Source organism: Rana temporaria, chromosome 3 (assembly GCF_905171775.1).
Source record: "Rana temporaria chromosome 3, aRanTem1.1, whole genome shotgun sequence".
NCBI lineage: Eukaryota > Metazoa > Chordata > Amphibia > Anura > Ranidae > Rana > Rana temporaria.
The window spans coordinates 305,539,302-305,554,809 of record NC_053491.1 but is presented as its reverse complement, the minus strand read 5'-3'; the positions used below and the strand labels follow the sequence as shown (position 1 = coordinate 305,554,809).

The 15,508-nt window shown below is 44.1% G+C and overlaps 1 protein-coding gene across 2 annotated transcripts in view; it reads left to right on the top strand.

Moving 5' to 3' along the window:
• LOC120932432 (serine/threonine-protein phosphatase 2A catalytic subunit alpha isoform) overlaps nucleotides 1–15,508 on the top strand; it is a 293,164-nt gene that overhangs the window by 28,932 nt on the left and 248,724 nt on the right. For both annotated transcript variants that reach the window (XM_040344785.1, XM_040344784.1), the window contains exons 2-3: nucleotides 2,554–2,763; nucleotides 4,250–4,423. In XM_040344785.1, the coding sequence (XP_040200719.1) occupies nucleotides 2,554–2,763; nucleotides 4,250–4,423 (384 nt within the window). The remainder of the gene's footprint in view (nucleotides 1–2,553; nucleotides 2,764–4,249; nucleotides 4,424–15,508) is intronic.

The window sequence follows — 15,508 nt, the reverse complement described above, 5'->3', positions numbered from 1 at the left end:
GTGGAAGTGTTTCTCCAGTAGTAGTTCGTTTTTACCATCTTCCTGTATGGATTCGTGAGAGCTGTTGTGGAGGTATTGTACCATTTCCCTTCACTACAGTGTGCCCACTGTTTGGAAGTGCATTCTGCCATTCCTTCACTGCGGGATTTTGGTTCTAACTACACCATCAATAGACTACCTCTGTGGATGCATTGTGGACTGTTATCAGATTTTATCAATTTGTTTATTTTTATGTCATCATTGCTGTATTTTTACCAGTCTGTGTTCATCCTTTCGTTTTCCAAGTATTTTTAGACTATAAAGTGACATCAACTAACTACTGTGCGCTGCATCTTTTGTTTTTCTGTTTCATTGCCCGTTTTCCAAGTGGTTGACAGCTGCACGTAAAGTTTTCTTGTACTTTTCCCACACAGAACACTGTGTGTCACTGTTTCATTTGGTAGCGCTATTGGGGGGATTTTTTTGTATATTCTATGATCAGCCCAGCCTATCCAAGGGCGCTTCAGAGCAGACTGCAAATGACCAGTAACATGCGTCTCGGTCAGACCAATTATATTAGCCCTCTGCGATTTTAGATATGCTAGAGCTGCTGTGCGCTTCATTTTATTTCTCACACCCTAGACATTCCACGTCAAAAATTTGATTGAGGTCATGGTACCATCAGGTGGAAATTAACTAGCCGGACCAGCAGGGTGGCGATTAAATAGGACAGTAACAATATCCCCTGCATATTAATATCGCCATTACTTGCAGCAACATACAATAGTAGCCTCATCGCATCTCTACAGCAACATAAGCAGTGTTCTAACCATTTAGGGTCACAATGGTGACCCTGCCAACAAACCCCCCACCCAGCCCATTACCTCCCCAACCTGGTGTGAGCATTCGATACCCAAAAAAGATAACCAAAGCAAAAAACAACCAGCAGTAAAACCTGACTGGAGGCACATATCTTGAGTTCTGAGTGTAGCATGGCAATATAAAGTCAGTCATTCCCATGGGGGCGGTTGTTCACTGAGCGACGCATGGATTTGAAGCGGGAAATGGGCAATACTCCCAAAAGGTTTCAGGTCTTTGCTCCTCTTGCTATTCAGCATGTTTCTCGCCATGTCCACCCCACTGCTCCAGTAATATCGGCAGCGGATCTTAAACATGTCCGCTGCGGCACATGAATGCAATACAAAAGAGTTCGGTCTTCTCCCCCCGAGCCCGGAGGGAGCAGCTTCTATCCCATAAGGGCTCCCCCAAAGAAAGTGAAAACGTGTAACCGGACCAAAATTTAGAAAAAATAACACCCACATAGGGTAGGCCCCTAGCGCTTATATTACCCCTACAGCAGGGCCTCGGGCATGTGGCAGAAGGGACGAGGGAGAGACTCCCCAAAGGTTTTCCAAGAAACAGTACTCAGTCAGCCAAGGCAGGCGCTACACTGGTCTCCCCTTACGATCCAACCAGGCCGCAGCCACGACCAGGTTGTCAAAAAACTGTACCCGACCATTTTCTTCCACTCTGAGCCTGGCTGGGAACAGCATGGCATACTTGCGGTTCAGCACTCAAAGGCGACGCTTCACATCCTGATATCCATACACTTTGGCCTGCTCTTCTCCCTCGTGCCGATATTTGTCCAGCTTTTCCACCGCAGCAGATTTTTTTTTTCCGGTGGGGACATAGTAGTTCACTCCGGTGCCTCCAGGCAGGTTTGTGGGTAAAATTAGACCCAAATGGTCACACAGGCTGGTAGATAGGATTTTTAGCAAGAGGAGCTCCTTCTACCCGCGTCCTACTTCATCGCTAGCCAGGCCACTCCCCTGAAAATACAGGATTTTTAATTGTAAGCAACAAGTGTCAGAAAAGATTTAGTCTTTAAATAGTTATACTGAGAACTTCTACACAAGTTCTGTATGATCTTGGACAACTCTCTCCTTTGCTTTCTCTGCCCCATGTTCAGTGTCATGCACATTGATCCCAAACGGCGGTGACAAATTTTTCTCTAATTAATTTAAATAGGCTGGCTGAGTGTTTACAAGAATAGACGTGTGATCCTTGTAGAAAAAGCCCAATATATTACTGTTGACCTATTTTATAATTTCTACAGGTACTAAATCTGTCCAGGTCATTTTTAGAAAACCTTTGTTAGTATAGACAATTTTGCTTTTCTGTGTTAAGCCAAATGCATATAGGTTAACCATGAGACAATTGCTTTTAACGTCATCACTTTTTTTTCTGGAGGAATGAAGAATCTTCTCAGAGCGGAAATGGACCAACACATTTGTTTATGTTGTAAAATGGTACCATTTGTAGTGTTTGCTCAGGAAGGCACTGGTGGTGGTCAAATGCTGTCTATAGCAGTAATAACTTCTAGTTGTAGCCAGCTATTATGTATTGGTATTCTCTTGTCTCCAGCCTTCTACTCTTTAGCCATCTTTCTGTCATATTTGATCACACAATGGCTGTCTGAGCAGGAAGGAGTAACTGCCTTCTCAATCAGCACGGTTTAACAAGTATTTTAATCCCTAGTAGAAGAAAAACATTACACCGTTCTATCTTTTACAGGCAAAAGAAATTTTGACCAAAGAATCCAACGTCCAAGAAGTAAGATGCCCGGTCACAGTATGTGGAGATGTCCATGGACAATTTCACGACCTTATGGAATTGTTCAGAATTGGAGGCAAATCACCAGACACAAATTATTTATTCATGGGGGATTATGTTGATCGAGGTTATTACTCAGTGGAAACTGTAACACTACTGGTTGCATTGAAGGTAAGAGTAACTAGTTGAAATATTTGGGGAAGCAAGGAGGGTGGTAGTGTCCTGGCTTAAAGCAAAAGCCCTTATCTCAACATTTGGCTGGCAAGCATTTGCCCCTGCTGTCATCCTCTGGGTCCTGGGCATTCTTGCTTCTGCCATTGGGTGCCCACTGTTGTAACTACCCCTGCTCCATTATCCATAACAAATGCCGTATGGCTCAAGACTGTGCACTGCAGCCAGTGTAGATAAATTTGGTTGCAGACAGTGTTTGGTAGAGCCCGAAGCCTATTGCATATGGGCAGTAAAAATATGCTTTTAGAGGGTTTATTTTTGCCTCCTGAACGCAACTATTTGAACCAACATGTCCTTTTTATATTGTGGCGTTTTAGATCTGGATTTTTGAGAGCTGTGTTCAGGGCGTAAAAATGCCCCAAACCTACTTTCGGAGAGAAGCACATTGGAAAATGTCATGCATACAAATTCTAAGGGCTAGAATTCTGGCCAGTAGAACAAGCTTACACACATGATTTTGACTGCATGTGTGCCAAAGTGAGTATTGTATCTTATGCAGGATTTTTATGCCAGCTCCCACCAGAAATAACCAATGTAGATGGAAGCATTTTTAAAGTGTAAGTTCATTTTTACAGAAAAATCTGTAAGGTAAACTTACACAGGACCCCTTCCCCATTCTCCCCCAGCACCCCCCCCCCCCCTGCAGCATGGGCATGGCAATCTCCCATTCTGTGCCCCTGGTATAGCCTCCGCACGGCTCCAGGGCTTAGAAATCCCCTCAGCATTCACACGTCTTCCCCGCTGAGAGGACGGGCTATGTGGGTTCTGATTGGTCCACGCTGACCAATTAGAATGCTCCTGATGGGGTATGTTTAGGAGATTAAGCTCTGGGTATTTCTAAGCCCCAGAGCCATGAAGCAGCTAGAGCAGGGCTCAGAATGGGAGATCACCATGCTGCAGGTCAGGTGTGCGTGTGTGTTGCTGTGTAAGTTCACCTTACAGATTTTTCTGTAAAGGTGAACTTGCCCTTTAATATGACTGTGTGCATACAGCCTGAAGCCTTGTACACACTATAGAAGTTGTTGTTAGTTTTTCGCTGGGTTAAACAGGAGAAAAACAGATTGCTGTATGAACACAAACTGTTAGTGCAGCGAGAACCCCTGTAGCTTCAGCTTCTGTCGGACAGGCAGCTTTACACACGTTTTCTGCTGATTTTGCAACAAACACAAAACCCAGTGGAATTACTTTACATTTCTTAGGGTGGTTAGAAATTGCTTGCACGGTTGAAACAACTATGGGCCTCTTGAGTTGTCAGTAGAAACTGTTTTGATATGTCGGCAGCAGTTTGCACTGTGTTCATTGTGGTATGAAGGGACAGCAGAAGTGTTTCTTCACACTAAAACAGGACACCCTCCAATAGTAGCTTTTAACTGTTGCATCGCATTTTGCCTGTAGCATATTGAAATGCTTTTTCTTCCCTTTTCAGGTTCGCTACCGTGAACGTATTACAATTCTAAGGGGGAATCATGAAAGTAGGCAAATTACACAAGTATATGGTTTCTATGATGAATGTTTAAGGAAATATGGAAATGCAAATGTTTGGAAATACTTTACAGACCTGTTTGATTACCTTCCGTTAACAGCCTTAGTGGATGGTCAGGTATGGATCTACATTAAAAGACCACAATATTACCATGTCCTTTTTGAGCCCAAATAACCTGTATAGTTGTCTACTTGACCTTTTTTTATTGTTTAAAAATGTATGTATATATTTTTGCATAGTTAACCACTTGATGACCAGTGATGTACCGGTATGCTGCCAGACTTCAAGTGGTTATACCGGGTGAAGCCTGCAGCTTGGCTTTATTTAAATGCTTGTAAAGGTTAAACTTGCAGAAAATTCAAGCATGAAAAATATGTTCTGGTGGCGATGTCATTCGTTCGACCAGGTGAGTGGTGATGCAGGGATTCAGCGATCCAACGTGTTGCCACAAAACTGTCTTCTGGGAGTGTAGAATACTCGGTAACACCAGCCGACTGTCTTTTTTAAGAGTAGGTGACACCAGAAGCGCAATTAAAACAAAGTGTCATAATGAACAGCAGGGTGCTTGTATGTACAACTGATTCAGATGTGCCTGTGAAAGAAATCGCACGCATATTGCAACTGGACGATGATTATGTCAAACCCAAATATTTATGTAAAACATTTAGTAGTTTCATGTATAAAATGCTTCAGCGCTTGTATTTAATGAATTCCCTCTGCTTATAATATTACCAACCGAGTATGATGAATCTCTCTTCCGACTGGGTGAAAGGGCTGGATCCCAGATCCTTCTAGTTTCGGCCATCAAGCGTGTGCTGACCATAGCTACGCGTTAGGTTGTCCACGACATGCCCGTCGCTCTACGGGGGCCGGTGAGCTATACGCAGCAGCCGGCCGACAGTCACCATGCGGAAGAGGGTCTGTCTGGGATGCTTCCAGCACCATCTCGCTGGAAGAGTAAGTAGTAATTCCTTGCTTCAGCAGGAAGACAAAGCTGGGCATTCCTGGAGAGGTAAGGGGGTCTATCCTCCCTCCCCCTCTCCTTCCCTCCTCCCTAGGCTCCCTAAGCTAGACTGGCTACTGGGGTGGGGCTTCATCTGTGGGGAACTGTGTATGTACGTCTACTAAAATATGTTATGAGCTGCCATAAAGAGATTTGCTTACCTGTGTGTCCTGCTCCATGCTGTGTTTGCTTCTATCTGTTCTTGTGGCCCGTGGCGTTGTTTGGCCTCTATCGGCCGCTCGGCGACCATGTTTCCACTGATCAGACAGCATTTAAACCAGGGCTGTGGAGTCGGGGGAAATTTTGGGTACCTGGAGTCGGCAAACAATGCACCGACTCCTACTAAATTTAGATTGGAATAAAAAAAGAAAAACAAGTTTAAATGTCCCAATTCACAAAAGGTTATAATTAATGACTTCTCTACTGTAAGAATAAAGACCAATGCATGCAGTGCCTCACGTAACCGCAAAACAAACACGTTAAGTGACCATGAAGAAGCATGCTTTTCATGTGCTTCACTATATGGCACGCAACACACAATTAGGAGCTGCAATACTTATACTTTCCATAGTGTTGTGTTCTGCTTTTACAGGGAACGCATGTTAGAGAACCAGTAAGTGTCCAAATAAAAAAATTCCAACAGGAGTTTTATAAAGCACTAAAAGAAGTTCAAAAGTATGATCGCTCATCAAAACTTACTGTTGAAGAAGCCATCGTTAGTGATGTGGCCAGAATAGTTACTGCAATGCCACCCACCCAAGTCAGTGTCGAAAGATTATTTTCAGCCCTAAAAATAATAAAGTCTGACTTGAGAGCCTCTATGAGGCCCCGTACACACGACAGAGGAACTCGACGTGCTTGGCACGTCGAGTTCCTCGTCGAGTTTTGGGATGAAGCCGCCGAGGAGCTCGGCGGGCCGCCTTCTCCCATAGAACAACGCGGACAAACGAGAAAATAGAGAACATGTTCTCTATTTTCTCGTCGAGTTCCTCGGCGGCTCCATCGAGCCAAAACTGTACAGACGACAGAGTTTCTCGGCAGAATCCGGGTTTTGACCGAGTTTCTCGGTGAATTCTGCCGAGAAACTCTGTCGTGTGTACGAGGCCTGAAAGAGGATCTGGCAGAGGCAATTCTCTTCCTTAGAACTCTACATTGAATTGATTTGCATTTGCTAAGCCTATAACTACATTTCAAGATTAATATAAACCATTTCTAGGTTTTACAGATTTTGTTTTTGGTTCATTATAGATAAGCTTTGTTTTTGTTCTAAAACAATCAAATAATGTGGTTTGTATTTTTGAACTGGTAAAGATCCTGTTCCTGATGTTTATGCCTGCTGCCACTATCCGGCCACTTGATTGTTTTCATTGTGTTTGTCTTTTGCTTAAACTGTGCTATACAGTAGACTGTTGGCTTCCCAGCCAGTAGTCCTGTGGTAGGTTGCGTTTCTTTCCCTCAAGGAATGTATAAAATACATTCGCATATTAATACAGAGGAGTCGGAGTCGGGGAGTCGGAAGTACATAAAACTGAGGAGTCGCAACATTTATCTACCGACTCCACAGCCCTGATTTAAACAGTGCAAACCTACACACTCTGCAGACTAGTCAGACGGTATAGCTGACAAGGAAGCAGCTCTACTGGACAGCGAACGGCAGCCGTACTACTGTTCCAGGTTGGTGAGTCCTCTGGGGGGGGGGAGGCTGGGTTACTGTACCTTACCTGGGAGTCCCTGTGTCAGGTGTGTGCCAGCATGGCGGCAGAAGCAGATGCCTTTTCCCCTATCCTAGATGCCTATGTTGCCAAGGTGGAAGCAGCGTGTGGGAAGACGCGGGCTAGAAAGCGCCCCCTCCCCTGCCATCTTCTGGGAACAACTCTGATGCTGAGCCGGGTCCAGCTACAGCTTATGGCCCTGACTCTGATGTATCTGAGGATGCGGACCGAGATCGGCCGGGCAGTGAGCACGCCATAGGGCTCTGGCAAGTGACCTTATCACCGCAGTGCGAGATACTAAAATATATAAAAATAGAGGGGTCTGCAGAAGTGCCGGTTCCTTTTGAGTTCCGTAAGGCGACCCGCACTGCTAAGGTGTTTCCTTGTGTGTCTTGCATAGACAGACAAACTTTTATACAAGGAGTGGGACAAACCACAGAAGGTTTTTTTTTATTTATTTTTTTTTTTTTATTTTTTTTTTTCAGTCCCTAAAAATCTGGCAGTGCGTTACTCTTTGAAAAAATGGACCTCGCCCCGATGTTGGAATCTCCTGTGTCCAGACTAAACAAGCTAACCACCATTCCGGTGGAGGGGGCACCTGCCTTCAAGGACCCTGCCGACAAGAAGGCTAAGGCAGTCACCCGCAACCTGTACGCGGTAGTGGGTTCGGCTGTGCGCTCAACGATAGTTGCGGCCCTGGTGTCTCAGACACTCGCTGAATGGGCAAAGATGCTGCACAATGGGTTAAAAGCACGTCGGGCTTCTCTGGACGTGGTAGCTCTAGCTGACCAATTGGTACAGGGCCTAAAATTCATTTGCAAATCAGCCTTGGACACTATTCCTCTGCTGGCCAGAGCTTCAAGCTATGCGGTGGTGTTGCGCCGTCTGCTTTGGTCCGCAGACTAATTTTTTAACCAATCTTCCACGAAAGCCCTGATGGATTTGCCCTTTTAAGGGCAACAGACTTTTTGAGCTTCCCTGGATAACATTATTAAAGATGCCACAAGAGGTAAGAGCACGCTGCTCCCACAATCAAAAAAGGAGGAGGAGCCAGGCCGTAGGCAAGGGCCCTTTTTCACCGCGCACAAGCGTGTTTTTTTTTTTTCTGCCCAGTGCGGCAGGTAAAAGACCTCAGGCCGATTAAAGCCCCTGCTTAGGGACAGAGACGTCCCTGGCTTCGCAAACCCAACAAGCCTGCAAACAAATCTACGTCCGCTTGAAGGTCTGTCCCCATCTTGCGGGTGGGGAGGACGTCTTCGCGACCCGGTGGACATCGCAGGTCCCAGACCGGTGGGTTTGCAAAGTAATTTCTTAAGGGTACAAGATGGGAATTCCTATCTTGCCCACCAAACAGATTTTTCCCTTTCAACCTCCAGCCGACTCGTCGGGAAGCCCTACTTGGGGCAGTTCAAGACTTGCTGAAACGCGGGGTGGTTATCCCTGTCCCAGTACAGCAGTGTTTGTCAATTCCAGTCCTCAGGCCCCCCCAACAGGTCAGGTTTTCAGGATTTCCCTCAGATGAAAAGGCTGTGGTGATTACTAAGGCAGTGAAACTGATCAAATCACCTGTGCAAAATAATGGAAATCCTGAAAACCTGACCTGTTGGGGGGGCCTGAGGACTGGAATTGAGAAACACTGCAGTACAGGAACGGTTTCAGGGCTTTTACTCAAATCTGTTCATAGTACCAAAGAAGGAGGGTGTTCATCCAATCATGGACCTCAGGGCCCTCAATTGCTTTGAAGGTACAAAGTTTCCACATGTAATCGGTTCGCTCTGTCATCACTGCCCTCCAGCCAGGGGACAGCCTTAGCTCTCCAAGATAAGACACCTACATGAAACTGTTATTAGTTGCATACTTATGTGAAATTGCTAAACTAGCACAGTAGTAGATGTGTTTTTGGTACCTTGGCTTTGCTTGTTAATACTTCTTCCCAAAGAAGTTCTGGGACTAAAAACAAAAAGGCCGTGCCTACCTTCCTCTCCTGTGATATCTAATGCACCTATACAGGATGAGCCATTACCTCTATCTGGAGTAGCAGCCTCTCCTGTGGTGCCTGCATATGTCACTGAGGACACTTTGCGACAGCCCCGAGCAACTTGGAGAGAATCGCTGCGTTAATCGCCAAGTCCTCAGAAAAGGACAAAAAGCGAAGCAGATCTCCTGTTTTAAATCTTTCAGAAAAATCTGAGGAGGATGAGGCCCCCCATCAGGGGGATGAGGAGTCGGAGGGATCAATAATATCAGAAGAACCTTTTCTGCTTCCCAGGATTCTGAAGTTGCAGGTGCAATGTTATGCTAAAGTGTTGCGCTCTACATTCAGATTACCCTCTTTTGAATCGCATGTCTCCTCTTTGGGTTCATTGAAATACCCACAGGCTGCTTGTACCTTTCCGATCCATCCTTTATTGGAAAATCTAATTTACGCAGACTGGAAACATCCAGATAAGCGCTTTTCTCCTCCTCCCTAGAACGTTTTTTTTATCCTATGGAGAAGTTTACCAAAAAATGGAGTCTGCCTGCTGTGGATGCAGCTATCTCTTGTGTAAATAAAAGCTTAAAGGAACACTAAAGGCAGAATTTAAAAAAATAAACATGTTATACTTGCCTCCGCTGTGCAGTTCGTTTTGCACGGAGTGGCCCCGAATCCTGGCTTCTGGGGTCCCTCGGTGGCTGTCTCTGCTCCTCCTCGCAAAAGCTTTCCACGTTCATGCGAGCTCCCTTGCATGGTGGAAAGCTTTTGCGAGCACGCTCCCGTGATACAGTGGCGGGCATAGCCGCTGACTGTATCACTCGGCCCTGGCGTGCAGCGTCATCCGCTGTGATTGACAGCAGCACCAGCCAATGGCTGCGCTGCTATCAATCCGCCTAGCCAATCAACGGCCAGACTGGGAACCGAACAAGATGACAAGCACGCGCCCGGGACTTTCGAACAGGGAGGTAAGTAAAACGGGGGCTCGGGCGGTGCTGTCAGATGTTTTTTTACCTTAATGCATAGGATGCATTAAGGTAAAAAAACTTTTAGCTTTACAACCCCTTTAACTTGTCCGGTTGCCAAGCCCAAGTATTTAAATATCCTTCTGAGAAGAAGTTGGACGCTTTATTAAGGTCTTCCTTTCTCCTGGCGGGCACAGTAACCTAACCTGCTGTGGTGGCAGTTGGTATGTGTCAGGTCTTAAAGGATCAGGTGAAACAGGCTGAAAGATCTGCCTCGGGAGCATGTCAAATTTTGGGAGAATATGCCTAGGGCCGTATGTTTCACAGTGGATGCCATTTGAGATTCTATTCAACAATTATCTTGCCTTACGCTCCAGCTGGTGCATATGTGCAGAATTCTTTGGCTAAAGCATTGGTCAGCGGAAGCCCCATGCAAAAAGCTTTTGGCCAGTTTCCCCTTTCATGGTGAACGCCTCTTTGGGGATGATTTGGAAAAGTATATTCAAAAGATATCGAGCGGCAAGACTACTCTTTTGCCAGAAAAGAAGAAAAACTAGCGTCCTTGTTTTAAACGTTCTCCCTCTACCCGCCTCCTGGAGAATCTGCCTCCAGCCAGTGGCGACAGCATTTTCAGCCTGCCACAAAGGCTAAAGAAAACTAGGCCCAGAAGAACAAGAAGCTGTGGGGTTCAAAAGCTAGCAAGCAAAACCCCAAAGCCTCTTTATGAAGAGGCACCCCCATTCGGCCGAGTGGGGGGACAGCTTCGGCAGTTTTCAGCGGCATAGCGGACAGAAATCCAGGGCAAGTGGGTAGTTTCCGCAGTATCCCAAGGGTTCAAGCTGGAATTTCGAGAGATCCCACCTTACCGGTTCCGAAGTTCAAGGCTCTCCAAAGATGCATTTAAAATTTAATATCCTTTGAAGAAGGATTTTCTTATCTCAGGGGGTAATCATGGAAGTACCCTTAAGGGAGCAAGGTTTTAGGTTTTTACTCAAACCTTTGTGGTTCCAAATCCAAATGGAGACGTCGGACCCATCCTGGCTCTATGATCTCTGAATCAGTTTCTGAACATTCGCCATTTCCGAATCGAAACTATTCGAACCATGTTTGCCACCCTATAAGGCGGAGAATTCTTGGCGTCTATAGACATCAAAGATGCATATTTACATGTGCCTATCCATCCCGCTCACCAAAAGTTCGTAAGGTTTGTGGTAGAAGATCGCCACTTCCAGTTTTTGGCACTGCCCTTTGGTTTGGCAACCGCGCCCCGAGTTCTGGCCCCTCTGTTGGCAAAGCTGAGGGCTTTTATTTTTTGCACTATAATCAAAAATAGAGCGACAATTTTGAAAAAAAAATGCAAATTTTTTTGCTAGAATATCCCCCAAAAATATATAAACTTTTTTTTCCTCAGTCTAGGCCGATATGTATTTTACATATTTTTGGTAAAAAAAATCGCAATAAGCGTATATTGATTTGCGCAACAGTTATAGCGTCTACAAAATAGAGGATAGTTTTATGGCATTTTTTTTTATTAATATTTTTTGTTTTACTACTAATGGCGGCGGTCTGTGTGTGTGGTGTTTTTGTTTTATTTTATTATTATCGTGACTGCGACATTATGGCGGACACTTGACACATTTTTGGGACCATTGTAATTTTTACAGTGATCAGTGCTATAAAGATGCACTGATTACTGTGAAAATTACACTGGCAGTGAAGGTTAACCTCTAGGGGACGCTGTAGGGGTTAAGTGTGCCCGAGTGTGTGATTCTTACTGTAGGGGTGCGTGGGACATCACTGATAGTCTGTTCCCTGTCATAGGGAACGACGATCACTGACAAAACACTAGGAAGAACAGGGAAAGGTTTGTTTACACTTGCCTCTCCCCGTTCTTCAGCTCTGTGGCCCGATCGCGGAATACCGGCGGTGACTGGGTCCCATGGGCACAGAGCTTCGGACCGGGTCGTGAGTGCGGCACGCTGGGTTATTTAAAGGAGACGTACATGTACACCCTTGTGCCCAGCCGTGTCGACCATATATCATCGTGCGGCGGTCCTTAAGTGGTTAAAGACCAAGAACTTGCACAAAGGAAGGTCCTTTCTCCCAGTCACCTGGAAGGTGGTGTCTACGGATGCCAGCCTGTTAGCAGTGTAAGAAGAATCTTCAGCCCAGGGTACCTGGGCCAAAACCAAAGAGAGCCTGTTAGGGAAATATTTATACCTCACTTAGGTTTTAATCACTTATTTTAAAATATTTTTTTGTCTATATAAAAATTAAAACCAAGAATAGTGGTGCGAAAAGAAACTTGTATTAATCTGATATTGGTAATAACATAAATAACACCTTTAAAACAAAGATGTTACTGATGATACACAATAATACAAATAGGGATATTGCTTTTAATGGACACCTCAGTATATCAGGTCAAGTCGTAGGAAAGGAAAAGTTAGAGATGAAGAAAATTAATGATTAGAAATTACCAAATATCCCTAGGTGATGTTACAGGTATAGTGTTGCCAGGTTACAAGGATAACTAAGGCCCAACTCGGATATGGTTACAATGGACATTCACAGGCTCCTATTATATTCTTAGGCAACAATCTTAAGATAGAAGGAAAGGTAAAGAGATAGAGAAAAGGGAATACATTACAGAGAGATCCTACGTTGCCATGTCTCAATCAGATCCTCAGGCCAATAGACTGAGCTATTCTGATCTATACACACCTTTGTAAAACCCCACCCCCTGTTCCATATGGTAAGACTTCAAAGGATGGGGGTTGCCTAGTCCCTCACATAAGCCAGGACACGGCTACCATTTTAGCATCAAGTTCTTCCTGTCCCTTTGTCACCTCCCCACCTCCTTTTTTGAAGTGCCATCAACATACCAACAAATGGTCAGATAAGAGGCTTTTGTCAGATGAAATTCCACAGCTGGGTATGCTGTTGATTCTAAACATGTTCTGACACTGAAAGATCATTAACAGATACATTTAAGTCACATTAATAATCAAGTCTTGTAAACACATATACATCTTGTTATAAATATGGATTTGAAAAATCTCCACCACAGTCCTCCCTCAGTGATTTTGTACCCACCCACAACAGCCCAGAAGCCCTGACCCTTGCCCACCACAGCGGCCTCCCCTTCCTTTCTTGAACATGCCGGTACCCATCATGGTAGATTTGAGACCGTCCTGGTTCCCTTTGAGACTTCACATCCGACCCATGAGAGTCTGTACTGCAATGTTTCATCGCCCCTCTGCATTGGAATAGCGGAACTCCAACATTGATGGTGGTATCCTGGCATATGTATTCCTGTAACTTGGGAATATGATGGAACGATTGGATCAGACCACGAGACCGTACTTTTCAGCATGGTAAAGGGAAGTTCAGAAGAGTCTTATTCGTGGCACATTTGTCTCAAGAAATTACTTGGTTGTTGGTGCTTCTTCAGGTGGTGGTTGGGCGGGCCTCCGGAGAGAAAGGAGAACGTCGGTGTACAGTTATTGGAGGAATGTCAGACAGGAGCAGACAAATCTTTCACCGCTCCAGGTGAGCCTCGTGTATCATTAAGGGTTGTTGAACCACCAGGGTGCTGGCGATGCTAATTATAGCAAATGGATGAAAAAACTCTGGATAGCCGCACTCCAAAATAACTAAAATAAAGTTGGTCTTTTATTTTCAAATGCACATGCATTCACCGCAAACAGGTACAGTAATGGCCGACGCGTTTCACGCTGTGCTTCAGCGCTTAGTCATGGCTAACATAGGTTCACACTAACATAACATATATAGCAAAACCACCATCATGTGAAAAAGACATCCGCCAATGGCGGAGTTCGATCAATCAAATAATTAAACAAACAATTAGTTGCAAGCACATTCAATCCAAGTCATATGGAGCAGGTGATGAGGCCTCCCTCAAAATCGACAAGTTGAAAAGATAATTAAAAGTATACATACAAAGATCAAAACATCTAAAAAAATCACATATATGTATAAAATACATACACATACATAATGGCAAAACACCTATATATATCACTTCAAAATTATGAAGTAACAATTTTAACCTGTATAAAACTCCACTATGCACAAAAATATATTATCCTCCTAATGGTCATAGAACATGCATATAATTTACTAATCTTAGTGGAGTTTTATACAGGTTAAAATTGTTACTTCATAATTTTGAAGTTTTGAAGGGATATATATAGGTGTTTTGCCATTATGTATGTGTATGTATTTTATATGTTTTATACATATTATATGTGATTTTTTTTAGATTTTTTGATCTTTGTATGTATACTTTTAATTATCTTTTCAACTTGTCGATTTTGAGGGAGGCCTCATCACCTGCTCCATATGACTTAGATTGAATGTGCTTGCAACTAATTGTTTAATTATTTGATTGATCGAACTCCGCCATTGACGGGTGTCTTTTTCACATGATGGTGGTTTTGCTATATATGTTATGTTAGTGTGAACCTATGTTGGCCATGACTAAGCGCTGAAGCACAGCGTGAAACACGTCGGCCATTACTGTACCTGTTGTTTGCGGTGAATGCATGTGCATTTGAAAATAAAAGACCAACTTTATTTTAGTTATTTTGGAGTGCGGCTATCCAGAGTTTTTTCATCCATTTGTCAGACAGGAGCAGTGGAGTGGCCATTAAGACTATAAAGCAGTAGGTAGACTAAGGGAGGTAGAATTACATTTGGGAGGTAAAAACCTGAATGTCCAGGGATAATTTGGTTTCACTGGGTGAAAAATATGGTACTGGCGGGCAGGAATGCTCACGCGTCTTAAAAAAACTAAATTATATGACTGATGTCCTAGTTACATTATCCTGAGAAGACTGATTTATAGAAACCAAAAGAAAAACGTAGAGAGCATAATATTAAAGGAGGAAAGGAAGAGAGGTGAGTAATGAAAAATAATAGTAAAAAAAAACATAAAAAATAAAAACTACAGATTTAATGCTACTCCAACCAAGATCTCTAGTTTAAGATTGTTAAAGAGCATTGAATCGGTATTCAAAAAACGAATACCTAGTTTTCCTGACAACTTTTTAGCTGTCAGCAAGAAAAAAAATATAGGCCCAGATTCACGTAGGAGAGCGCATCTTTGTGCGGGCGTAACGTATCCTATTTACGTTACGCCTCCGCAACTTTCACAGGCAAGTGCAGTATTCACAAAGCAAAGTTGCGGCGGCGTAGCGTAAATAGGCCGGCGTAAGCCCGCCTAATTCAAATGTGGAAGATGTGGGCGTGTTATGTAAATTTATTGTGACCCCACGTAAATGACGCTTTTTACGAACAGCGCATGCGCCCTCCGTGAAAGTATCCCAGTGCGCATGCTCCAAATTAACCTGCAAAAAGCCAATGCTTTCGACGTGAACGTAAATGACGCCCAGCCCTATTCGCGAACAACTTACGCAAACGACGTAAAACGTGAAAAAATCTACGCTGTTCCGACGTCCATACCTAACATTGATACGCCTCATAGAGCAGGGGGTAACCTTTACGCCGGAAAAAGCCTTACGTAAA